The sequence below is a fragment of the Bombina bombina genome, chromosome 3 (assembly GCF_027579735.1).
Source record: "Bombina bombina isolate aBomBom1 chromosome 3, aBomBom1.pri, whole genome shotgun sequence".
Lineage (NCBI taxonomy): Eukaryota > Metazoa > Chordata > Amphibia > Anura > Bombinatoridae > Bombina > Bombina bombina.
In genome coordinates, this window is record NC_069501.1 from 958,869,572 (window position 1) to 958,884,818 (window position 15,247).

General features: G+C 39.3%; 1 protein-coding gene across 1 annotated transcript in view; it reads right to left on the reverse strand.

Annotated features, from left to right (window-relative positions):
* ZC3H13 (zinc finger CCCH-type containing 13) overlaps window positions 1–15,247 on the reverse strand; it is a gene marked incomplete in the record, with an annotated part of 366,958 nt that overhangs the window by 152,353 nt on the left and 199,358 nt on the right. Inside the window, 1 exon segment of the mRNA XM_053708001.1 lies at window positions 2,424–2,527. Within this exon segment, the coding sequence (XP_053563976.1) occupies window positions 2,424–2,527 (104 nt within the window).

Consider the following 15,247-nt stretch of genomic DNA (forward strand, 5'->3'; position numbering starts at 1 on the left):
ACAGCTTCCAGGTCCCTCTCAAAATTGTCATAAGTAACATCTAATACATTATTTTTAAAGCTTTGAAATGAAGACTTTAAATGCTAAACAGCATTATAAACCTAATAAAATAACCACACAACACAGAATATATAATTAAACTAAGTTAAATGAACAAAAACATTTGCTAAACAGCATTATAAACCTAATAAAATAATCACACAACACAGACTTCACTTGCATTTTTCTGCAAACAGTTCTTTCTATGCATTCCAATCTGGACTGAGTTATAGACAGGAAGATCTTGTTCCTTTGAAATCTGCTCGATAGCTCAGGTCTGGTTAAACTGATTAATTTCAGCTTGCTTGGCTTTGCTGCAACACAAGCAGACAGCTCCACCTTCTTGCTAATTTAATAAATGCACTGCTTCTCAATGCTTTTCAATAGCAGTCACATGACTGGAAAAAAATGTTGTTATTCTGAAACGGTGTAAATTGAACCGTAGTAAAACGAGGGCCACCTTAAGTACAATACATATATTTACAACTTTATATAAATACATAAAGTGCCAAACCATAGCTGAGAGTGTCTTAAGTAATGAAAACATACTTACCAAAAGACACCCAATCCACATATAGCAGTTAGCCAAACCAGTACTGAAATGGTTATCAGTAGAGGTAATGGAATATGAGAGTATATCGTCAATCTGAAAAGGGAGGTAGGAGATGAATCTCTAAGACCTATGAAATAGATCTCCCGTGAGGAAAACCATTGCATTCAATAGGTGATACTCCCTTCACATCCCTCTGACATTCACTGTACTCTGAGAGGAATCGGCCTTCAAAATGCTGAGAAGCGCAAATCAACATAGAAATCTTAGCACAAACTTACTTCACCACCTCCATAGGAGGCAAAGTTTGTAAAACTGAATTGTGGGTGTGGGCCTGAGAACCCCTCTCACTGAAGAATCAAATGCACACAACCTCCTCAGGAGGCAAAGGGTGCCAGTGAGGTGGGAAGAGTTTTGTAGAGCTCTTGGGGTTTGGGAATCTTTGCCTCCTCCTAGTAGCAGGGAAGAGTAATTCCCAGGAGTAATGGATTGTGGACTCTCACCACCCTCACAAAAGAAATAAAGTATATTTCAATATATTTTTAATTACACCTAATTAAAGATTTTATATTCCAGACTTTAATGGTTTAATATCCATTTAAGCCAAGAATAAAATTAAAGAGACATTAAACCATGTGAGATTGTGATTTATCTCCACTGCTGAAGCCATTAAAGGGACACTGAACCCAATTTTTTTCTTTTGTGATCCAGAAAGACCATGCAATTTTAAGCAACTTTCTAATTTACTCCTATGATCAAATTTTCTTTATTCTCTTGGTATCTTTATTTGAGATACAGGCTTCTAAGCAGCATGCCCCCTTTCCTATACTTTGTATTGACAAATTGTTAATAAAGTTGCGCAGTGACATCACTGCGCAAAGCGTGATGCCCCGGCGATGCCTGTCACTCTACAGGCACGATCGCCGGGGTAGGAGCGGGTGGGAGCCCCCAGATCTCCCTCAAGGTGGGAGAGTGCGAGTGACGGCTCTGAGCTGTCATTAGCATTAGAGTGGGAAACTCTGTGACGGCTCAGAGCCGTCATTAGCACTCAAAGGGTTAAAGGACACCCATAAATGAGCTGATAATGAGAACATGTGTTTAAAATCTTGGGAAATTTGATTTACAACATTATGACACCAAAGACTCTAAAACTTTACACTTACGTCATTAGCATTCAAACTAATATATATATATTAAAAAAAAAAAAAAAAGTCTGCATATTATTCTCAGGCTAGCATTTAAAAGGGACAGACAAAATTAAATGTTCATTATATAGATAGAGCATGCAATTTTAAACAACTTTCACTTCTAGTTTCTAATTTGATTTGGCATCCTGTGTTGAAAAGCATACCTAGGTAGGCTAAGGGAGCAGCAATACACTACTGGGAGCTAGCTGCCGATTGGTGGTTGCTCAAGTATGCCTCATGTCATTGGCTCACCTGTGTTCAGCTAGCTCCCAGTAGCACATTGTTGCCCTTTTAACAAAGGATACCAAAGCAATTAAGTACATTTAATAATAAAAGAAAATTGGTAAGATATTTAAAATTGTATGTTATATATGAATCATGGAAGAAAATTTGTGTTTCATATCTCTTTAAGGAAACAATAGGTCAAAGTATCATTTTAATAAAGAGATGTTAATTTAAAAGCATACTAAACTGCAAGTGTAAAATTAGATCAAACGTGGATTTGTTTGGAGTGAAGAACATGGTATGTGATCAAGTAAGAAAAGTTAAATATACCCTAAGGTCAGAAGTTACAATTAAAAGAATACCATTTGAACAGACAGACAATAAAAACATGCAACTTTCAATTGGACGATTTAAATTCTTACTTTTATCATCTCCACTGTTGTAAATATCACTATCAGCAGACTGTTCTCGTCGGCGTTTAGGAGATGGGCGAGGACTAGGACTGCTTTCATTTCTATGACGCTTTCTAATGTTTAAAAGGGAAAAAAAAATAAGTGTTAAAAAAAATAAAATCCGTATTGAAACCTTCATACTATTAAAGGGATATGAAACACAAATGTTTTCTCTTTCATGCTTTAGAAAGAGCATGCAATTTTAAACAACTTTCTAAATTACTCCTATTATCTATTTCTCTTTGTTATCTTGCTATCTATATTTGAAAAGCAGGAATGCAAGTTTAGGAGCCATCCCATGTTTGCTTAGTACCTGGGTAGTGCTTGCTGATTGGTGGCTAAGTATAGCCACCAATCAGCAAGCACTACGCAGGGTGCTGAACCAAAAATGTTATGTATGGGATATACATTCCTACAAGGAGGAGCCAAAGTTTCCCAAACCTCAAAAGCCTATAAATACTCCGCCCAGCTCAGTTTAAAGTAAAGCCAAGTGAGGAGGTGTTTAAAGTGAAAGTCAATCCTAGCGTTGTACAAATGCTAGGATTGACTATTGAAACAAATAAAGGGGACTTTCATTCATGAAGTATAAGATACTTCATGTAGAAAGCTCCTTTATTTGTTTCAACCGATGGCCATTCTTAGCTGCTACAGCAGCCCACGGCAAAAAATTTTTTTGCTAAGAGGTGACGTTTTCACCTCTTAGCCAATAGCCGTGCCGTAAATCCGGCTTCCATGGGTGCCAATCCGGATTTACCGCACGGCTAAGAACGGCAATCAGGTTGAAACAAATAAAGGAGCTTTCTACATGAAGTATCTTATACTTCATGAATAAAAGTCCTCTTAATTTGTTTCAATAGTCAATCCTAGCGTTTGTACAACGCTAGAATTGACTTTCACTTTAAGTAGTAAAAGCCAAAAAACATAATTTATGTAAGAACTTACCTGATAAATTCATTTCTTTCATATTAGCAAGAGTCCATGAGCTAGTGACGTATGGGATATACATTCCTACCAGGAGGGGCAAAGTTTCCCAAACCTCAAAATGCCTATAAATACACCCCTCACCACACCCACAATTCAGTTTAACGAATAGCCAAGAAGTGGGGTGATAAAAAAGTGCGAAAGCATATAAAATAAGGAATTGGAATAATTGTGCTTTATACAAAAATCATAACCACCACAAAAAAGGGTGGGCCTCATGGACTCTTGCTAATATGAAAGAAATGAATTTATCAGGTAAGTTCTTACATAAATTATGTTTTCTTTCATGTAATTAGCAAGAGTCCATGAGCTAGTGACGTATGGGATAATGATTACCCAAGATGTGGATCTTTCCACGCAAGAGTCACTAGAGAGGGAGGGATAAAATAAAGACAGCCAATTCCTGCTGAAAAACAGAATTTATGTTTACCTGATAAATTACTTTCTCCAACGGTGTGTCCGGTCCACGGCGTCATCCTTTCTTGTGGGATATTCTCTTCCCCAACAGGAAATGGCAAAGAGCCCAGCAAAGCTGGTCACATGATCCCTCCTAGGCTCCGCCTTCCCCAGTCATTCGACCGACGTAAAGGAGGAATATTTGCATAGGAGAAATCATATGATACCGTGGTGACTGTAGTTAAAGAAAATAAATTATCAGACCTGATTAAAAAACCAGGGCGGGCCGTGGACCCGACACACCGTTGGAGAAAGTAATTTATCAGGTAAACATAAATTCTGTTTTCTCCAACATAGGTGTGTCCGGTCCACGGCGTCATCCTTACTTGTGGGAACCAATACCAAAGCTTTAGGACACGGATGAAGGGAGGGAGCAAATCAGGTCACCTAGATGGAAGGCACCACGGCTTGCAAAACCTTTCTCCCAAAAATAGCCTCAGAAGAAGCAAAAGTATCAAATTTGTAAAATTTAGTAAAAGTGTGCAGTGAAGACCAAGTCGCTGCCTTACATATCTGATCAACAGAAGCCTCGTTCTTGAAGGCCCATGTGGAAGCCACGGCCCTAGTGGAATGAGCTGTGATTCTTTCAGGAGGCTGCCGTCCGGCAGTCTCGTAAGTCAATCTGATGATGCTTTTAAGCCAAAAGGAGAGAGAGGTAGAAGTTGCTTTTTGACCTCTCCTTTTACCAGAATAAACAACAAACAAGGAAGATGTTTGTCTAAAATCCTTTGTAGCATCTAAATAGAATTTTAGAGCACGAACTACATCCAAATTGTGCAACAAACGTTCCTTCTTTGAAACTGGATTCGGACACAAAGAAGGCACGACTATCTCCTGGTTAATGTTTTTGTTAGAAACAACTTTCGGAAGAAAACCAGGTTTAGTACGCAGAACTACCTTATCTGCATGGAACACCAGATAAGGAGGAGAACACTGCAGAGCAGATAATTCTGAAACTCTTCTAGCAGAAGAAATTGCAACCAAAAACAAAACTTTCCAAGATAATAACTTAATATCAACGGAATGTAAGGGTTCAAACGGAACCCCCTGAAGAACTGAAAGAACTAAATTGAGACTCCAAGGAGGAGTCAAAGGTTTGTAAACAGGCTTGATTCTAACCAGAGCCTGAACAAAGGCTTGAACATCTGGCACAGCTGCCAGCCTTTTGTGAAGTAACACAGACAAGGCAGAAATCTGTCCTTTCAAAGAACTTGCAGATAATCCTTTCTCCAAACCTTCTTGAAGAAAGGATAGAATCTTAGGAATTTTTATCTTGTCCCAAGGGAATCCTTTAGATTCACACCAATAGATATATTTTAAACACCAAAAAACTCTAAGCCATCTCCGTGGAGATGTTGCCTGTACAACGGCAAAGAGAATGACTGGGGAAGGCGGAGCCTAGGAGGGATCATGTGACCAGCTTTGCTGGGCTCTTTGCCATTTCCTGTTGGGGAAGAGAATATCCCACAAGTAAGGATGACGCCGTGGACCGGACACACCTATGTTGGAGAAATAATCCACACCCAAAATAAAGTTTAATGAAAAACATAAGCAGAAGATTCAAACTGAAACCGCTGCCTGAAGTACTTTTCTACCAAAAACTGCTTCAGAAGAAGAAAATACATCAAAATGGTAGAATTTAGTAAAAGTATGCAGAGAGGACCAAGTTGCTGCTTTGCAAATCTGATCAATCGAAGCTTCATTCCTAAACGCCCAGGAAGTAGAAACTGACCTAGTAGAATGAGCTGTAATCCTTTGAGGCGGAGTTTTACCCGACTCAACATAGGCAAGATGAATTAAAGATTTCAACCAAGATGCCAAAGAAATGGCAGAAGCTTTCTGGCCTTTTCTAGAACCGGAAAAGATAAATAAACTAGAAGTCTTTCGGAAAGACTTAGAAGCTTCAACATAATATTTCAAAGCTCTAACAACATCCAAAGAATGTAACGATTTCTCCTTAGAATTCTTAGGATTAGGACATAATCAAGGAACCACAATTTCTCTACTAATGTTGTTGGAATTCACAACTTTAGGTAAAAATTCAAAAGAAGTTCGCAACACTGCCTTATCCTGATGAAAAATCAGAAAAGGAGACTCACAAGAAAGAGCAGATAATTCAGAAACTCTTCTGGCAGAAGAGATTGCCAAAAGGAACAAAACTTTCCAAGAAAGTAATTTAATGTCCAATGAATGCATAGGTTCAAACGGAGGAGCTTGAAGAGCCCCTAGAACCAAATTCAAACTCCAAGGAGGAGAAATTGACTTAATGACAGGTTTTATACGAACCAAAGCTTGTACAAAACAATGAATATCAGGAAGATTAGCAATCTTTCTGTGAAAAAGAACAGAAAGAGCAGGGATTTGTCCTTTCAAGGAACTTGCGGACAAACCTTTATCTAAACCATCCTGAAGAAACTGTAAAATTCTTGGAATTCTAAAAGAATGCCAAGAAAAATGATGAGAAAGACACCAAGAAATATAAGTCTTCCAGACTCTATAATATATCTCTCTGGATACAGATTTACGAGCCTGTAACATAGTATTAATCACAGAGTCAGAGAAACCTCTTTGACTAAGAATCAAGCGTTCAATCTCCATACCTTTAAATTTAAGGATTTGAGATCCTGATGGAAAAAAGGACCTTGCGACAGAAGGTCTGGTCGTAGCGGAAGAGTCCACGGATGGCAAGAGGCCATCCGGACAAGATCCGCATACCAAAACCTGTGAGGCCATGCCGGAGCTACCAACAGAACAAACGAGCATTCCTTCAGAATCTTGGAGATTACTCTTGGAAGAAGAACTAGAGGCGGAAAGATATAGGCAGGATGATACTTCCAAGGAAGTGACAATGCATCCACTGCTTCCGCTTGAGGATCCCTGGATCTGGACAGATACCTGGGAAGTTTCTTGTTTAGATGAGAGGCCATCAGATCTATTTCTGGAAGTCCCCACATTTGAACAATCTGAAGAAATACCTCTGGGTGAAGAGACCATTCGCCCGGATGTAACGTTTGGCGACTGAGATAATCCGCTTCCCAATTGTCTATACCTGGGATATGAACCGCAGAGATTAGACAGGAGCTGGATTCCGCCCAAACCAGAATTCGAGATACTTCTTTCATAGCCAGAGGACTGTGAGTCCCTCCTTGATGATTGATGTATGCCACAGTTGTGACATTGTCTGTCTGAAAACAAATGAACGATTCTCTCTTCAGAAGAGGCCAAGACTGAAGAGCTCTGAAAATTGCACGGAGTTCCAAAATATTGATCGGTAATCTCACCTCCTGAGATTCCCAAACTCCTTGTGCCGTCAGAGATCCCCACACAGCTCCCCAACCTGTGAGACTTGCATCTGTTGAAATTACAGTCCAGGTCGGAAGCACAAAAGAAGCCCCCTGAATTAAACGATGGTGATCTGTCCAATTCAATATTTTTAGATCCAGAACTGGTCTGAAGGAATTCTCCTTCTTTGGTACAATGAAGAGATTTGAATAAAACCCCATCCCCTGTTCCAGAACTGGAACTGGCATAATTACTCCAGCCAACTCTAGATCTGAAACACAATTCAGAAATGCTTGAGCTTTCACTGGATTTACTGGGACACGGGAAAGAAAAATTCTCTTTGCAGGAGGTCTCATCTTGAAACCAATTCTGTACCCTTCTGAAACAATGTTCTGAATCCAAAGATTGTGAACAGAATTGATCCAAATTTCTTTGAAAAAACGTAACCTGCCCCCTACCAGCTGAGCTGGAATGAGGGCCGCACCTTCATGTGGACTTAGAAGCAGGCTTTGCCTTTCTAGAAGGCTTGGATTTATTCCAGACTGGAGATGGTTTCCAAACTGAAACTGCTCCTGAGGATGAAGGATCAGGCTTTTGTTCTTTGTTGAAACGAAAGGAACGAAAACGATTATTAGCCCTGTTTTTACCCTTAGATTTTTTATCCTGTGGTAAAAAAGTTCCTTTCCCACCAGTAACAGTTGAGATAATGGAATCCAACTGAGAACCAAATAATTTGTTACCCTGGAAAGAAATGGAAAGTAGAGTTGATTTAGAAGCCATACCAGCATTCCAAGTTTTAAGCCATAAAGCTCTTCTAGCTAAAATAGCTAGAGACATAAACCTGACAACTCTGATAATATCAAAAATGGCATCACAGATAAAATTATTAGCATGCTGAAGAAGAATAATAATATTATGAGAATCATGATCTGTTACTTGTTGCGCTAAAGTCTCCAACCAAAAAGTTGAAGCTGCAGCAACATCAGCCAAAGATATAGCAGGTCTAAGAAGATTACCTGAACACAGATAAGCTTTTCTTAGAAAGGATTCAATTTTCCTATCTAAAGGATCTTTAAACGAAATACCATCTGACGTAGGAATAGTAGTACGTTTAGCAAGGGTAGAAATAGCCCCATCAACTTTAGGGATTTTGTCCCAAAATTCTAATCTGTCAGACGGCACAGGATATAATTGCTTAAAACGTTTAGAAGGAGTAAATGAATTACCCAATTTATCCCATTCTCTGGAAATTACTTCAGAAATAGCATTAGGAACAGGAAAAACTTCCTGGAATAACCACAGGAGATTTAAACACCTTATCTAAACGTTTAGAATTAGTATCAAGAGGACCAGAATCCTCTATTTCTAAAGCAATTAGTACTTCTTTAAGTAAAGAACGAATAAATTCCATTTTAAATAAATATGAAGATTTATCAGCATCAATCTCTGAGACAGAATCCTCTGAACCAGAAGAGTCATCAGAATCAGAATGATGATGTTCATTTAAAAATTCATCTGTAGAGAGAGAAGTTTTAAAAGATTTTTTATGTTTCCTAGAAGGAGAAATAACAGACAGCCTTCTTGATGGATTCAGAACAAAATCTCTTATGTTATCAGGAACATTCTGCACCTTAGATGTTGAGGGAACTGCAACAGGCAATGGTACATTACTAAAGGAAATATTATCTGCTTTAACAAGTTTGTCATGACAATTAATACAAACAACAGCCGGAGGAATAGCTACCAAAAGTTTACAGCAGATACACTTAGCTTTGGTAGTTCCAGCACTAGACAGCGATTTTCCTGAAGTATCTTCTGACTCAGATGCAACGTGAGACATCTTGCAATATGTAAGAGAAAAAACAACATATAAAGCAAAATTGATCAAATTCCTTAAATGACAGTTTCAGGAATGGGAAAAAATGCCAACAAACAAGCTTCTAGTAACCAGAAGCAAAGAAAAAATCAGACTGAAATAATGTGGAGACAAAAGCGACGCCCATATTTTTTGGCGCCAAATAATACGCCCACATTGTTTGGCGCCTAAATGCTTTTTGGCGCCAAAAATGACGCCACATCCGGAACGCCGACATTTTTGGAGCAAAAGGACGTCAAAAAATGATGCAACTTCCGGCGACACGTATGACGCCAGAAACAGAAAAGATTTTTTGCGCCAAAAAAGTCAGCGCCAAAAATGACGCAATAAAATGAAGCATTTTCAGCCCCCGCGAGCCTAACAGCCCACAGGGAAAAAAAGTCAAATTTTTAAGGTAAGAAAAAATGATTGATTCAAACGCATTATCCCAAATATGAAACTGACTGTCTGAAAATAAGGAATGTTGAACATTCTGAGTCAAGGCAAATAAATGTTTGAATACATATATTTAGAACTTTATAAATAAAGTGCCCAACCATAGCTTAGAGAGTCACCGAAAATAAGATTTACTTACCCCAGGACACTCATCTACACGTTTGTAGAAAGCCAAACCAGTACTGAAACGAAAATCAGCAGAGGTAATGGTATATAAATAAGAGTATATCGTCGATCTGAAAAGGGAGGTAAGAGATGAATCTCTACGACCGATAACAGAGAACCTATGAAATAGACCCCGTAGAAGGAGATCACTGCATTCAAATAGGCAATACTCTCCTCACATCCCTCTGACATTCACTGCACGCTGAGAGGAAAACCGGGCTCCAACTTGCTGCGGAGCGCATATCAACGTAGAATCTAGCACAAACTTACTTCACCACCTCCATAGGAGGCAAAGTTTGTAAAACTGAATTGTGGGTGTGGTGAGGGGTGTATTTATAGGCATTTTGAGGTTTGGGAAACTTTGCCCCTCCTGGTAGGAATGTATATCCCATACGTCACTAGCTCATGGACTCTTGCTAATTACATGAAAGAAAAGATAAACCACAAATGGGGGAGTTCTAATATATTGATTGGTAATCTCGCCTCTTGAGATTTCCAAACCCCTTGTGCTGTCAGAGATCCCCAAACAGCTCCCCAACCTGAAAGACTTGAGTCTGTAGTGATCACAGTCCAGGTTGGCCGAACAAAAGAAGCCCCTTGAACTAAATGCTGGTGATTTAACCACTACGTCAGAGAGTGTCGAACATTGGGATTTAAGGATATTAGCTGTGATATGTTTGTATAATCCCTGCACCATTGATTCAGCATGCAAAGCTGGAGAGGTCTCATGTGAAAATGAGCAAAAGGAATTGCATCCGATGCTCCAGTCATGAGGCCTAAAACTTCCATGCACATAGCCACTGAAGGGAATGACGGAGACTGAAGGTGCCGACAGGTTGCAACCAATTTCAAACGTCTCTTTTCTGTTAGAGGCAGAGTCATGGACACTGAATCTATCTGGAAACTTAAAAAGGTGACCCTTGTCTGAGGAATCAAGAAACTTTTTGGTAAATTGATCCTCCAACCATGTTTTTGAAGAAACAACACTAGTTGATTTGTGTGAGATTCTGCAGAACGTAAAGATAGTACCAAGATATAGTCCAAATAAGGAAACACTGCAATACCGTGCTCTCTGATTACAGAGAGTAGGGCACCTAGAACCTTTGAAAATATTCTTGGAGCTGTTGCTAGGCCAAATGGAAGAGCAACAAATTGGTAATGCTTGTCTAGAAAAGAGAATCTCAGGAACTGATAATGTTCTGGATGAATCTGAATATGAAGGTATGCATCCTGCAAGTCTATTGTAGACATAAAATGTCCTTGCTGAACAAAAGGCAGAATAGTCCTTATAGTCACCATCTTGAAAGTTGGTACTCTTACATAACGATTCAAAATTTTCAGATCCAGAACTGGTCTGAATGAATTTTCCTTCTTTGGGACAATGAATAGATTTGAATAAAACCCCAGACCTTGTTCCTGAAAAGGAACCGGCATGATTACCCCTGAAGACTCCAAGTCTGAAACACACTTCAGGAAAGCCTGAGCTGGGATACATGAGAGAAAAAAAAATCTTCTCACAGGAGGTCTTACTCTAAATCCTATTCAATACCCTTGAGAGACAATGCTCTGAATCCATTGATTTTGGACAGAATTTATCCAAAAATCCTTGAAAAACCTTAATCTGCCCCCTACCAGCTGAGCTGGAATGAGGGCTGCACCTTCATGCAGACTTAGGGGCTGACTTTGGTTTTTTAAAAGGCTTGGATTTATTCCAATTTGAGGAAGGCTTCCAATTGGAAACAGATTCCTTCGGGGAAGGATTTGATTTTTGTTCCTTATTTTGATGAAAGGAACGAAAACGGTTAGAAGCCTTAGATTTCCCCTTAGGTTTTTGATCCTGAGGCAGAAAAACCCCCTATCCTCCAGTAACAGTTGAAATAATAGAATCCAACTGAGAACCAAATAAATTGTTACCTTGGAAAGAAAGAGATAATCTGGACTTAGATGTCATATCAGCATTCCAAGATTTAAGCCACAAAGCTCTTCTAGCTAAAATAGCTAAAGACATGGATCTAAAATCAATTTTGATAATATCAAAAATGGCATCACAAATAAAATGATTAGCATGTAGCAGTAAACGAACAATGCTAGATATGTCAGAATCCAATTCTTGTTGCGCTAAATTCGCCAACCAAAAAGTTGATGTAGCCGCAACATCAGCCAAAGAAATTGCAGGCCTGAGAAGATGACCTGAATATAAATAGGCTTTCCTTAGATGGGATTCAAGTTTCCTATCTAAATGATCTTTAAAAAAAAGAACTCTCTTCCATAGGAATAGTGGTACGTTTAGCAAGAGTAGAAATAGCCCCATCTACTTTGGGGATCTTTTCCCAAAACTCTATAGAAATTGCTGGTAAAGGATACAATTTTTAAAACCTTGAAGAAGGAATAAAAGGAGTACCTGGCTTATTCCATTCCTTAGAAATCATACCAGAAATAGCATCAGGAATAGGAAAAACCTCTGGAATAACCACAGGAGGTTTAAAAACAGCATTTAAAAGCTTACTAGTCTTAATGTCAAGAGGACTAGCTTCCTCAATATCCAAAGTAATTAACACTTAACAAAGAACGAATATACTCTATTTTAAACAAATAAGTAGATTTGTCATTGTCAATATCTGAGGAAGGATCTTCTGAAACAGATAGATCCTCATCAGAGGAGGATAAATCATTATGTTGCCGGTCATTTGAAATTTCATCAACTTTATGAGAAGTTTTAAAAGACCTTTTACGTTTATTAGAAGGCGGAAATGCAGACAAAGCCTTCTGAATAGAATCAGTAACAAATTATTTAAAATTCATAGGTATATCATGCACATTAGAAGTTGAAGGAAATTGCAACTGGCAATGTACTGTTACTGATGGATACATTCTATGCATGTAAAAGTTTATCATGACAACTATTACAAATGACATTCGGAGATCTAATTTCCACAATCTTACAACAAATGCACTTAGCTTTGGTAGAACCGATGTCAGGCAGCAACAATCCAACAGATACTTCTGAGGCAGGATCAGATTGAGACATCTTGCAAAATGTTAAAGAAAAAACAACAAATAAAGCAAAATTATCAATTTCCTTATATGACAGTTTCAGGAATGGGAAAAAATGCAAACAGCATAGCCCTCTGACATAGAGAAAGGAAAGAGGCAAACAGCAATGGGGTATAAAACGAATGAAAAATTTGGCGCCAAGTATGACGCACAATGTAAGAGAAAAATTTTTGGCGCCAACAATATCCGGAAATGACACACTTGCATCACTAACGACGCAACCGTATGTAAGACTTCCGCGTCAACTACGACGCCGGAAGTGACGAACTTGCGCCAAAAAATTATTGCACCAAGAATGACACAATAAAGTCTAGCATTTGGCGCACCCGTGGGCATAATGCTGCCCGCAATTTGAAAGAGCAAAAAGTAGTCAATAGAAAAAAAGACTAAACGCGAGGTAAGAAAAAAATATTTCTTAATATGTTTTATTTCCCAAATATGAAACCGACAGTCTACACAAGGAAATACATGAACCTGACTCATGGCAAATATAAGTACAATACATATTTTTAGAACTTTATATTAATGCATAAAGTGCCAGACCATAGCTGAGGTGTCTTAAGTAATAAAAAACATACTTACCAAAAGACACCCATCCACATATAGCAGATAGCCAAACCAGTACTGAAACAGTTATCAGTAGAGGTAATGGTATATGAGAGTATATCGTCAATCTGAAAAGGGAGGTAGGAGATGAATCTCTACGACCGATAACAGAGAACCTATGAAATAGACCCCCGTTAGGGAAATCATTGCATTCAATAGGTGATACTCCCTTCACATCCCTCTGACATTCGCTGTACTCAGAGGAATCGGGCTTCAAAATGCTGAGAAGAGCATATCAACATAGAAATCTTAGCACAAACTTGCTTCACCACCTCCATAGGAGGCAAAGTTTGTAAAACTGAATTGTGGGTGTGGTGAGGGGTGTATTTATAGGCATTTTGAGGTTTGGGAAACTTTGCCCCTCCTGGTAGGATTGTATATCCCATACGTCACTAGCTCATGGACTCTTGCCAATTACATGAAAGAAATTAGGGTATAAATGTTGCCAGAAGAATAAAAAAAATTTGGTCCGCCCAACGGAGTAAAAGGACGGGAGCCGTGGACTCTCCTCATACAGATGGAAAGGAAATTATCAGGTAAGCACAATTTATGTTTTCCATTTTAATATGAGGAGAGTTCAGGGCTTCATTCCTTACTTGTGGGAAACATATATCCAAGCTCTAGAAGACACTGAATGAAAATGGGAGGGTAAAAAAAAGAGGCAGACCCTATTCTGAGGGCACCACAGCCTGCAAAAGCTTTCTCCCAAAAGCTGCTTCAGCCGAAGCAAAAACGTGAAATTTATAAAACTTTGAAAAAGTATGTAAGGAGGACCTGGTAACCACCCTACAAATCTGCTCCATAGAGGCCTCATTCTTGAAGGCCCAAGAAGAAGCCACAGCTCTAGTTGAATGAGCCGTAATCCTTTAAGGAGGCTTATGTCCTGCTGTTTTATATGCTAAGCGGATAATGCTCCTCAACCAAAAAGATAGGGAAATGGAAGAAGCCTTCTGCCCTCTGTGCTCCCAGAATAGAAAACAACAATGCCGAAGTCTGTCAAAAATCCTTCGTGGCCTGAAGATAGCATTTCAAAGCCCAAACCACATCCAAATTATTAAGTAATCTTTCCTTTGAAGGAGGAGGATTAGGACACAAGGAAGGAACCACAATCTCCTGATTGATGTTGCGATAAGACACAACCTTAGGGAGAAAACCCAACCCAGTGCAAAGAACAGCCTTGTCAGCATGAAAAACTAGGTAAGGGGGGCTCACATTGCAAGGCCTCCATCTCAGAGACTCTGCGTGCCGAAGCAATAGCCAGCAGAAAAAGAACCTTCAAAAATAGTAATTTAATGTCCACCGAATGCATTGGCTCAAACAGAGCCCTCTGCAAAACCTTAAGAACTAAATTTAAACTCCGAGGAGCAGAATGTCTAAATACAGACCTGATTCTAGATAGCGCCTGAACAAAAGCTTAGCGAGCCTCTTGTGCAATAACAAAGAAAGAGCCGAGATCTTTCCCTTTAAGGAACTAGCAGCAAGTCCCTTCTCCAAACCATCTTGGAGAAAGGAAAGAATCCTGGACACCTTGACCTTATGCCATGGGAATCCACGTTCTTCACACCAGAATAAGTAAGTCCTCCACACCTAATGATAGATAGCTTGAAAGAGTATCAATCACTTTCTTCGAAAACCTTCTCTTGGCTAGGACTAAGCGATTAATCACCACGCAGTCAGCCTCAGAGAATCTAGATTTTGATGAACAAAGGGACCCTGTTCCAGCAGATCTCTGCAATAAGGTAACCTCCATGGAGGAGATGACATCCCCACCAGGTCCGCAAACCACATCCTTTGCGGTCACGATGGAGCAATTAGAATAGTCAAGGCTTGCTCCTGTTTGATGCGGGCCACTACCTGAGGAAAAAGTGGTAACGGTGGAAAAATGTAAACTAGGTTGAACCCCCAGGGCACTGCTAAAGCATCTATCAGCTCTGCCTGG